Raw genomic sequence first — 12,779 nt, forward strand, 5'->3', positions numbered from 1 at the left:
AAGGTCACAGCACAGCTCCCTGACCACCTCTTGATCGGCTAATGGCACAGTAACATTTGCTCAGTGTCTCTGGATACCGTCTCAAAGCGGTCTAGACCAAAGATCTGTTTTCCATTTTAGTACACACCATTAAGAGGGATAGAGGGTTTTCACTGCATTAATTAGAGAAGTGCTAACAACATCACCATCACAAACAGGGCTCCCTGACTATCCCACGTCCAGGGAGGAAAATCTGCGAAAGCAGCTTTCCCCGACAGCCATCCTGCAAGGCTCTCTCTAAGGCTTCAGAGTCCTTGGAAGTCTCAGTGTTGGTCCCCAAAGTTTCGTATCATCTAAATATAATGCCCTCCTTGTTGCTGAAACAAAAAGGAGAAATTTTTGCCTCGACGGCCCCATGTACAAGCTCCCTCCTCAGAGGCCTCAGGCTGCACCCCAGCACCAGACACCCCAATTCTGTTACTCTGTTCACTGTTCCTTGAAAATGTCCCCTCATTCCAACAGAATGTCATGTCCTCAGAAAGTCCTTCCCAACTCGGCCTGTATGAAACAGTGGCCCGCACCACCACCACCAGTCGTCACCGAACTCCTAACTCCGCTCTGCTGTTCACAAATACTTCGCAAACCTGACGCTGCTTCCCCTGCACATTCATTGACTTTTCCTTGTCTGATTTTTCCCCTGGACTAAGTTCAATGTGGTCAGAGACTTGTTAGTCACCAGATGGAAAGACCCGGCACAAAGTAGGTGCTCAATAAATTGTTACATGCACAAGCAGTGGGTTTTTATTTTGCTCAATTGTAACGATGATTTCTGCTTGCCTTTGATCTGCCAGTGCTGTCAATATGTGAAGTGATGAGCATAGGAATTAATAAAACAAGAACACAAAATAAAATATTAATCGCAAGGGCCACGGAGTTCGGAATATCAGTTTTAGAAATAGTACTTACTACGCTGACGGCACAATCAGTGGTAGAGCCCGTCGTTCCCCTGGGTTCGGTTTCTGCTACTTCCTGACCCCGTAACTTCGAGCGCTTCTTAACAACCACAGGCGTTTCAAAGCCACTTTACAACCAGGCCTTAAGTCGCTTCGAAACAGCACCCCATGCTGTTGCTAACTGGCAGTTTCTGCGGCTGTCAATATTAACTTTTAGAAGTTACCAATAAGATTAGATTACATGGTTGCAATTACTTGTTCTTAAGAAAGACACTCAGCGAGAGTGATACTGTCCATCACCAAAGCCCAGTTGCCAAGAAAATTTCAACTCAATAACTGACCTAAATGCCAGCCTACTCCTTAATGACCAATAAATATTTCATTTTTTGTTCTACCCGGGAAGCCTTAATTGCTCATTTTAATGACGTGTGGCTGATAATAGAGAGTGGAGAGTGTTCTCAGCGCGGACACTCAGCATTCAGGTTGCGTTCAACAGAGGAAGCATCAGTGACACTTCCGCAACTTTAAGTGGCACCATCATCGCCTGCATCTGCAGCCTCTCACCGCTGCCAAGTCACCCCAAGACAGCAGACACCTGGGCTTCAGTTGTCTCATAAGGACGCACTGCATCCATGGAAAGCGCTTACTGCTCCAAAGAGCCAAATGCCTTTTAAGAGGTAGTGGAAGCAAATAAGCAAAAGAAAAAACGACACCGTCAGTTGGACTTTAAGATTTTTAAAATGTCAAGCCTTTGGAGTTCCCAATTATTAAAAGCATTTCCCAGTCACAGAATCATAAAGCTTGAAAGGTAAAAAGAAAAATCCAGACCAACCAACTTCTTTAATTTATAGACATAAAAAAATTAAGACTCGCGGTGATTTGAAAAATATCAGAAATGTAAATATGATCATCTCCACCCACTTTCAGTGGGCCACCCTCTTTACCATCCAATGTACAAAATGCCTTTCCATCAAAACAACAGCTCCCACGCTCAAAGAATGATTAAATCAATCACTTACTAAATTAATGCCTGGCGTGTGTTAGAAAAGCAAAACTGAGTGTATATTCTCCACAATAGATAACTAAGGTTAAAGGAGACTGTAAGGGTGGGGCCCCAATCCAGCAGGGCTCATGCACTCAGCAGAAGACGCCACGCGAGGATGCAGACCACAGGCTTCCCTGAACACGCGTGTCCTCGGTGCCGGCTTGTCCTAGCTCGAGGGACCTGGAATCCCTGCCTCTGGAGCAGAGGTGGCCGCATCAGACACCGTCCTTTGTATTTGGTCCGCCCACCTCAGGGACCAGAGTCTGCGTGTGGGAGATGCCGACAGGGGCACAGACCAGCATGAGCAGCGCTTCGTTCGCACGCCTGCCTCCCCTCACGGCTTTGCCTTCTTGGCCCGGAGCACAAGCACAGTAAGACAGAGAAACAGGGCCAGCACGGGCGTGTACTCAGAACACTTCAGTTAGATGCTACAAGAATTTCTGTTTTTAAAAGAACACTTTTCTGGTTTTCCCTCCTCATGGACAGCAGTGTGGTGATCATGGGGGGGGGGGGGCGGCACAGCCCAGAGGAGGTAAGAGGGATAAATGGTAAAGGGGGAAATACACAATAAAAAATGAATATAAAAAAGAACACTTTGTTGTCAATCATTTTCTGCTACATGAAGGAACTGTAATAACAAACTTAAGACATAATATATTCTCTGATTTTAGGCTTTTAGAGAATGAAGAATAATGATAAATAAATGAAAACAACAAATGGAAAAAGAAATTCTCACTCCCTCCCTGCAAAACTCCACAAACAGCAGCCACAACATAATTTTAAGTTTCCTGAAATGGTGACATCATATAGTAATTGTAATTAAAAAGTATCAAACTGTGGTTGACACCTCAATAAAATGTACTTCATTGGTGAAGGATTATTTATATTTAGATCATGGTTAATAATGACCATAATGTAATTATTCAAAAATAATTTTTGTGAAAATTCTAAATTCATGTGAGACCTAGATAAAAGAAGAAAAATGTGCCACTCAAATTTCAACATTCACATTTCTTCCTTTTGTTCTGCAGGTTCAAGGCCTATGAAATAAATTCCATTCATCACCGTGGCTCCATCCATTCCTCCCGAATGTCGGCAGAAAGCGCTATAAAAACAGCGAGCATGTCGTGGGGGAAAGGCACCACCCCTGTCATTTTCAGAGTCCAAATGTTGGTGAAAGTATTTCAGAGTCTGCCCTGGCGTGGCCAGAAACATTTCGATTTTTTTTCCACTTAGACCCACAAGGAAAAAAAATGATCAATGACCTCTTAGCATCCAAATCTTACACTAAGGGTTTAATTGCACACAACGCCTTTTCAGGCTAAGAGTGAAGCCAGGATAATAACTGTAGCCAATTTTCTAAAACTTCACACTCTGAGACAATTACCTGGTTTCTTAACCGAAAAGAGAAAATAGTAGGGAAGAGCGTTAAATGCACAAAGCAAGGGGTCAGCAGAGTTCATGCGAGGTGAAGAGCCTGCAGGATCTCCTGGACGTGAGATGGTGTGGTTGTAAGCGGAGCACAAAAACAAGGCGGCCGGGGTCCCGGAGCGGAGGGGCCTGTGCAGTGAGTCTGTGTGGGGACACAGGAATGACCGCTGAGAATACAGAAAACAGCATCATGGGGAGGCGCTGTGTGGTGCTCTCCGCGGGCGGCTCCGTTTTCAATGGGGCCACCCCCGGGCTGCACAGAATGCACTGCCAGCTGAATGAAAACCATGAAAAGAACATTTTTAATACATAAAGTGTGGAACGAAGCTTCTGGAAGACACAGGTCAGTGCTGCTAGACACGGGAGAGGAGCAAAGGGGAAATGAGGCCCTGCTACACACACGGACGCTTTCTTCCTCCCCAGGAAGGACATCGGCCAATTCGCTGAGGGGCGTGAAAGAAAACAAAGACATAATGTTTGCACAGTGTTGGCTTGTGAGAAAAGTCAACTTGTGATAAGTTCCTTCTGAACCTATTTTTAATATGATGTAAGTTATCAATAAAGAATAATTATTATAATCAACTAGAAAATGAGTTTGAAAAATTGGGATGGAAGACAAATGAGTCATTGAACCCAAGCAGAAACACGGGGAGCACTTCCTGTGTGATCACTCAGTGGCGCCCAGCTGGTTTCGAGAGCGGTCCTGATTTACAGACTTGGAATGAGAGACCCCACATTCACCAACCTCCTCTCCCATGATTAGCGGTTTCCGACTTCTCAATTTTTAGCACCAATGCAGCCACCAAGTGAGTAGGCAAAAACGTCCCCTTCTCCTTTTCTTGTTTCCCCAGAACCCAGCATAGAACCAGGGCTCAGTAAATAACCAGTGAGCAAAAGTGAAGTGACGGAACCTACATTTGAACCTAGACCATTTGTTCTGGTTTCATTTTAAATCTCAAATCTTGTGCTCTTTCCTATCTTTCCATTCTTCCACACTGCCTCTCCTGCTACATTACATTGTTTTTTTAAGTAATAAAATGCTAAGTCACTTTCACTTGAAACTAGCATGAAAAAAAGGCGGAGAACAAAAGGGTGAAAAATACTCCTATACCTATACCTATTGCAATAAGCTCATAATGAAAAGAATGACTATTTCTAAACAAGAGCCCACAGCTAACTTGGAGAAAACACACATTGCAAGTATTTAATAAACATTTCATTTCTTGAGCATAGATAAATAAATGGCTACAGGAGAAGTGAAATGATAATAGGAAAAATGAAGTACACTAGTATGATAATGCACCGTGATTCTCATCACCAAAAGTAAACTTCCCAACTTTAAAGGAAATAATAGATCCAATAATCAGCAAGTGCGGAAGTGTAAAACCCCAAGTAAAAAATACACTGAACAATCTTGTCATTTGAAGTTCCATTAGCTTGTGTAAGTTATAGCTTAAAATTGGATAAGCGTTTGAGAAGACGGGTTGCAATTTGAGTCAAAGGCTAATTTAAAGTCTCTAAAGCTTACAAAGAGTATATGCGCCCCTATGTTCACTGCAGTGTTATTGACAATGACCGAGATCTGGAAGCAGCCCAAGTGCACGTCAGTAGATGAGCAGATAAAAAAGCTGTGGTCCATTTATACAAAGAAATACTATTTGACAGTAAAAAAAAAAAAATCTTACCTTTTGCAACAGCATAGATGAGCCTTGAGATTATTATGCTACATGAAGTAAATCAGTCAGAGAAGGACAAATACCATATGAACTCACTTATATATGGAATCTAATGAGCAACATAAACAGATGAACAAAATAGAAACAGAGGCCTGGATGCATGGACCAGACTGGCAGCTGTCAGAGGGGAGGAGGTTGGCGGACTGGATGAAAGAAGGTGAGGGACTAAGCGAAAAGCCATACATAACACATGGACACAGACAGCAGTGTGGGGACAGCCAGGAAGAAAGGGGGCTGAGGGTAGGTGGAGGTGGGCAAAGGGGCAGGGGAATTGGGACTGGAAGAGACTTTGCTCGGGGCGATGGGCACACAATGCAGTGTGCAGATGACGCTCTGCTTGTGCACGTGAAACCTGTATGGTTTTGTGAGCCAGTGTCACCTGAATAAATCCAATTAAGTAAATGCACACACACAGAAATACATACTAAAAAAATAAGGTCTGTAATAATCACCTGCTTGGAAAGGAGTTAACCTACCTTGCAGAGCATGCAATATTCTTATGACTCTGATTAAGAGTTACACAGAAATGAATGAGCAATTATTTTAAGTCATGCAAGAAAACTTCTTCTTCCAGTTCTAATCAATAATAAATTCAAATTCTGAATGAAAGCAGAGACCAAACAAGTGAGCAAACCAGTAGGAGTGTTCTCAAGCCTTAAAGCAACTCTCGCCCCGGACAGATGGCTCAGCTGGCTGAGCATCACCCCGTACACCACGGGCTGTGGGTTCAGTCCTGGTCAAAGCGTGTGTGAGAGGCGACCGATCCATATTTCTCTCTCATATCCGTGTTTTTCTCTCTTCCTACCTCCCTTCCTCTCTAAAATCAGCATACACCATGGAATTTTATGCAGCAGAGAGAAAGAAGGAGCTACTACCTTTTGCAACAACATGGATGGAACTGGAAAGCATTATGCTGAGTGAAATAGGCCAGGCATTGAAGGACAAATACCATATGATCTCACCTTTGACAGGAAGCTAAAGAATAAAACAAACAAGCAAACAGAATAAAAACAAAGACGCTGAAATAGAGAACAAGTGGGCAGCGACCAGAGGGGAGAGGGAAGGGAACTTAAGGGGAAAAAGGGGGAGGGATTTTGAGGAACAAGTATGAAAGACACAGAGATGAGGACTGGGGGGGGGGGGGGAATGGGAGGGAGGGGGGAGACCGGGCGGGGGGGGGGGGGGGAAGAGAAAAAAAATGTACTTGAAAAGTAACTAAATAAAATTTAAAAAAAAAAAGAAAAGAAAACTTAGAATCAAATTTAGTGACTGAGCATAATAACCTTTTATAAGAAAGGTATTCCCCCCCCAAAATAAATAAATAAATAAATAAAATCAGCAAGTATGTCCTCAGGAAAGGATTTTTTAAAAAAAAACTTCTCCAGTAAAGCAGCATATATATAATATTAAACAGTAATTTTCAAGAACTTTAATACATTAAGTTCTAAAAGCATTTTACCAGAATTGCACTTTAGTAAGTATGAAATAGTACATATTTTTTTCTATTCAGCTAACTTCGCATTTAAAAAGAAAAACCATTTATGGGGGAAAAATCTCTTAAAAAGTGTTTATTAACAACACTGTAAAAAAACTTCCATAGAATTTGTTTCTTCTACACTTAGGAACAAATGTAAGCATAAGGATTCCATTTATCCAAGCAATAATGTAACTCTGCAGTGAATTATGTTGCTAATCTAGGTTAGAAGATGCCTATAATAATTAAGGTATTTTCCCATTTTCCTAACAATTAGCAACACTAATAAGAAATCAATTGTAATTGGAGAAGAAAGTGGATACTCAATTAATTACCAAAGTCAGTTGATATATAAGAATTGTCACTTAATGTAGAAATTCTGTATGTTGTAATTTACCTACTTCATACATATATAAAATTAAATTTAGAATCTAAATTTAGGATAGTCTTAGTTCTCTTAATTCCACTCTTAAATTATGTCAATTTATTTGCTATAAATGTCTGCCAAAATAATTCCTTAAAACATTAGACATTTCTTTTAGAATCTCTTATTTTCCACTGTGTGACAGTGAGGATCATTGTTGTTAAATTTATACATTTCTGCTTTTGCATTTCAACCTAATTGGGTAAGGTATTCCAATAGAATTGTTAAAAACTGCTTAAGAGATTAGAACTGAATTAATTCTAATGATATCAATTTACTAAGTCTTAGCTAATGAGATGGTAGGGTAATTCTAGTAATAACCCGCTTCTGTTTTGGAAAAGCACACGCAGTATTATCTCTGGCCAATTTGGTAGCAGCTGCTTCACTGTTAATCCAAATGCCTTGAATGTTATAGAAGTTATATGAGAAAGTTAGCATGATGATATGAGGTATCTAACTTTTTTTATTCATTCATTTTTTTTTAGAGAGAGGGGAAGGAAGAGAGAGAGAGAGGGAGAGAAATATCAATAGTGGTTACCTCTTGAGCACCCCCTACTGTGGACCTGGTCTGCAACTCAGGCATGTGCCCTGACTGGAAATCGAACCGGCGACCCCTTGGGCCAGTGCTCAACCCACTGAGCCACCCCAGCCATGCCAGGTATCTAACTTTTAATGAACCCAAGTGTTTCTTGTCCATTATATGAAAATTCAGCGAAAATATATCCTGATCAATTACCACAGAAAACATACAATTAATATTATATGGAATATCTGCATCCAACAAGTACCCTTTTTATTTTAGTCAAAAACACGTCTTAACCTCTTCAGCAGTATTAACTATATGTGTATGTGTGTAACAGATCTCAAGAACGTTCTCATTTCACGAAACTGCATCTTCAGATCCATTGAACAAATCCCTGTCCGCCATCCCAAAAAGTGCCTTTTCAAAGGTATTTGGGGCCCTAAATATTTTTTACATGGAAGTGCCACGGATTCTTGTTTTCCCACAACTGTAGCGTCCTGACCAACTGCAGCACCACAGCAGGCATCTTTCTAGCCACCGTCAAGCTGTCCTTCAGTCCATAAAAACCACACATGTAGTTGATGGCTAGAATGCCTTTCAGTTTTTTAAATCATGTTTGTGCAAAGACCTGCCAGTCCCCCAGGACATCTGAGTCACTGCTGTAAATTAGTGAGACGTCACAGGTCTGCAAATCTGGGCCACAGAATAAGTATTTCAGACTTTGTGGGCTATACGAGGTCCATTGCAAATATTCGATTCTGTAATCGTAGCACAAAAGCAGCTATGGGCAATACATCAATGGATAAGCAAGACTGTGTGTCAATAAAACTTTATTTACAAAAGCAGGTGACAGGTTAGACTTCTCCTGCGGCCCCTAACTTGCCAACCCCTGAAATACATAACAAGGGGTAAAAGATAGGGGAAGGGAGAGGGCAAGGACAGAGACAGGGACAGGAGCAGGAAAGAAAATCTGAAGTATCCGTGGAGCAATACTCCTGAGAATAAGTAGCTGCTTAGTAGGGTTGACATTATTTCTTCTATTGACTATCTTTGATAGTGAGGCCCTAGGAAATGAAACACGTTTTTGTTTTGTTTTTTTAATGACTTGTTTCAGCGCTGACTGACCCACTGACATTCAGTACATCAGCATCAATAATGAAAGTATGGATCTTCAGTTGAGCGCACAGGACTGACCTTACCTTAGTAATGGGTGGAAGATGACGGTAATGTTTCTGGCTCCAGGTTTGCAGACAAATTTCGTCCCTCCACCTTCAATTAAGTTGTCATCAGGACCCCCTGTCAGGCAAAAAGAGAGAGAGAGATTTAGTTTGTTAGAAACATTACAAAAAAAATAAGCTGAGTATATCTAGATAAATGTTACAGGGGCATAAGAAGGACCGCCTTTGAAAACAATTGCCTCCGATATATACAAAACTATTTTGAATGACCTGACCTAGTCTTCCTCACTCAATAAACTATGAATGAGCATTTTTACCCTAATTAAACTACAGAATGCTTCCTGAAAATCTCCTTTTGAAATAAGTAGATGTTTGCCACAGGTCTCCCATGTAACAAGGAGATATAAGAAAAATAAATTAAGGCATTTTTAAAACTATGCAATACTCAAGAGTCCAGCCCTTTTGCATGACCCAGACTTGTCAATATCCTTGTTTTCTAAAGACAGGCAGTGGGTTTCTGCAAGAAGCGCATCTAGGATTTTCTCTCACGCTGCTGACTGACAGCCATGCTGCAAAGTTTAGTACGTTTTTATGTTCTTGGTGCTCTCGAAAGTCTAAAGAAAACATGTGTCTACACCAAGCAAGACTCATATTCTTTTCCTCAAATGTTCCGTAAGAGGCTCATTAACTGAAGGGTCACGGCATGAGGAATAACCACTCAACTCCCACACAGGGAGGCAAACTCATCAGGACTGTCTTCCAGTCCACAGCCATTACAATGCCGCTGACTTCAGATACACTCCAATTTCAGAGAGTGTAGAACGTGGAAAATGTGTATCTTGGGATGTTGGGAGAAATGCTCTCCCTCCACCCCCCAAGTCTCACGTTCTTTCCATTAACATGAAGCTCCATTAATGGAATCCCTGACCTTTCTCCACGTTTTACCCACTGCAGGGAAAGTGAAACGACTCCTCTGTAAAACTGAGGAGAAGAAGCTGGGCATGCTTGCTTCAGCAACTCCGTCCCTCCACTTCAGAAACCAGAATTGCATGCAGGTTAAGTATCGTCTTGCTAAGTTTAGCAGTAAAGATCCTGCCTTGACCAGAGAAGGACGATGGAGTCCGGCGCCTTCAGTAAGTGGGTTAGTAAACCTGTCTTTTTTTTTTCAAGAAGACTTTCTTTTAAAATTTTTTTATTGTCTCCATTTTCTCACCACCACTATCCCTTGCCCCACCCAGCCCCACCCCCCATCCTCATTCCTAAATCTATTTTAATTCTGCTGCTCATTCAGAACCATCGTTTGCCTCTCAAACTGGACTACGTCATTCCATCTAGTTTGTATCAACATAGTTCATCCTTCCTCCGCCTTCTGTTACTTCTTAACAGTTTCGGAACCGAGAGGAAAGATGCATGCCCTACAGGGGCTTCCTCAAAACCTTAACAAACTACACTTACAATGCTTTGCTTTTTTTCTCAATTAAACATTTTTTTTCTAATTATAGTTCTTTGCACGATACCAAACACAACTGAATCTCCCCTGATTTATTATCTATCTTAATGGTCTCTGAGGCATCTTGGAAATTGACTGATAAAAACACGTGAAGCTTCAGAAATCCATACCCCAGGTCATCGAGCCTTCCCAGAGGCCGCGGAGTCTAGACAAATCCCACTCGGATTAGCTGTCTCCACTGACTAATCGATGGGTGTTGTGTTAAGAAAAACAGAAACTATAATGGCATGTACAGCTTTTAATTCAAAATCATGAGCTATCTTTTCTCGTTTGAAAGAAATCTATTTTATAGTACTGTATTTGCATCGGTGGTATTAATGTTCTGCTACATCAGTGGTTTAGTTGAGTTAAAGGAAAACAAAAGAACATTAAGACTACCACAAATATTACTCCTTTAGTAAAAATATTCCTGAAAAGCTCACATGGTGTGGTCGCATACAAGGAAAATAAGAACAGAGTAAATACATCTCCTTTATCAATATGTCTCCTTTCTAAGATCATAAAACCAAGAACTGATTCTCCGAGGAAATGGTTGTGTATGTATAGAAGAAACCAGGTTATGTTCTGCACTCTAGGAAAAACATAAATAATTTACTAGGAAATAAATAAATCTACACAAAAAAATGATGCCTTAACCTACTCTATATGAGCATATCTTCTTAAGAACTACATAATTTCCAGTGGTTTCTAAAAATTCTGGTGTCCTGTGGTTTTAAATATCGAATAATTAAATACAGACCTGATTAACCCACCTCCAGTCTTTTGTTCTGAATGCCTGTTAGCTACAAGACAGACGATTACTGATTTTCACAGAGTTACACAGTCAAAAGTAAGGCTTAGGCAGAAATACGAAAAAAAGAGACCCTCCCACCAACATGAACCCCAACCAAAATTCCTCGTACAAGAACTTCATATATTATTCCAGTTCTGCTACACTTCATCTGATACGACTTCCTCTCCACAGACCGCAAGTTCTAATCCAGCTCACTAAATTATGGATAAAGAGCACCAACCCAGTGAAGACATTCTCGAAAATCAAGCTGTCACGACCAAACGTAAAGGCGGGGCCAAAGCCCGTGGAGTCGGTGAGGCTCCGCCCCCTCAGATTTATTCCAGCGCTTTAATATTCCGGGTGAGAAACCAGCCTTGCTGGCCCTTCCACACCTTCCCATAATCAGGGAGCCTGGGAGCTGCTGTCACCAACCCTCCTGCAGAACAAGCTGTTCGATCCTGAGCAGAGACAGAAAGGGCCCGGGCCGCCCCTGCCCGTCACTCATCACACTGTCTGGTCTCGGCCTGCAGAGGACAGGTGGTGGGCACCAGAGAAAATGCTGAGTGACGACAGATGGCTGGAGAGAAAGGGAAGCTGACCCGAGGGTCACAAGGACATACATTCTGCAGGAAGGAGGGGCAGAAACGCCCCAGTCACATTTCCTCTCTCTAACAATGAGGACCCTGGTTTGACAGGTCCCTTGGATGAGTGGCAAGGGCACCACGGCCACCAATAACTACGGAGATGGCCACACTTCCACGCTCCCAGGTGAGTACCTGTTGTAGGAACACATCCACTTATAATCAGCTCCTAAACTTACTTATTCCTTGATTTTTCCCAACCAGAAGTTGATGTCGTTTAATAGAACTGAGATAAAAACACCAAAGCCACAGGAATAAATGGAAACATGTTTTCACTGAGGGGTCTGTGGTCCAGTGGGAAGAATCGAAAAATCTCTGCCAAACTCCAGGTCGCTACTTAATACAGGTGATAGAATTATTTCAATGCTCTGAGCCTCCGAGAATTTAAAACACAGGCTGCAATGAACCCTGTGAAAGGCTGGCGGTGATGTTAAGTAAGGTGACAGGCCCACGGGCACTGGGGACAGCACCTGACACCTAGTGCATCTGAGACGGATGCCGGCTAATTCTCTCTGGAGAATCCCCCAGCGGGTGCAAATCTACTAGTCACACACGCAACATCACTGGCACAAGAACTAAGAAACAAAAACTCCAACTCAAAAAATGTTATTCTTACTACTTTAGGCAGCACTATGCAAGTCCGTATCATTAACCAGACCAATCAAAATATGTCTTGTCTTATTTTGGGGGCATTATTATTGCTGGGAAAAGTTTCAAGTTTAGAAAACTGCTGAGAACACAGCATGATGGAGTGAAATTAGTCTTTATCCACTCCACTCCTAAATTTCAATTAAAAGTAATCATCATTAAATGTAGAGATATTAAATTATGAACGCTTTGTGTCAAATCCTGAGGTACAAACAGGACAGAATCTGATGGTCACTTCTGCTGAGCCGCAGAACGCAGTGACCCTCGTGTGACACTTTTTAACGGGTTCTGGATTTAAAGCTGGCCTTTCCCTACAGAAAAGATCCAAGGTAAAGGTCAATTTTTCTGTGCAGCAAATATTTTGCTTCATAAAATCTTTTCTGAGTACTGTGAAAATGCACTCAGCACAATAAATATGGAATTCCTTACTTCATCAATAAACAGTCTTTAACTGACTCTAAGGGC

At 41.7% G+C, this 12,779-nt stretch overlaps 1 protein-coding gene across 1 annotated transcript in view; it reads right to left on the reverse strand.

Annotated features, from left to right (window-relative positions):
- The window catches only part of EXOC4 (exocyst complex component 4), a 678,192-nt gene that overhangs the window by 359,750 nt on the left and 305,663 nt on the right, over positions 1 to 12,779 (reverse strand). The window contains exon 10 of the mRNA XM_037165795.2: positions 8,765 to 8,861. Coding sequence (XP_037021690.2) covers positions 8,765 to 8,861 — 97 coding nt within the window. The remainder of the gene's footprint in view (positions 1 to 8,764; positions 8,862 to 12,779) is intronic.

The sequence above is a fragment of the Artibeus jamaicensis genome, unplaced genomic scaffold (assembly GCF_021234435.1).
Source record: "Artibeus jamaicensis isolate MK-2021 breed Jamaican fruit bat unplaced genomic scaffold, CSHL_Jam_final scaffold_3307, whole genome shotgun sequence".
Classification (NCBI taxonomy): domain Eukaryota; kingdom Metazoa; phylum Chordata; class Mammalia; order Chiroptera; family Phyllostomidae; genus Artibeus; species Artibeus jamaicensis.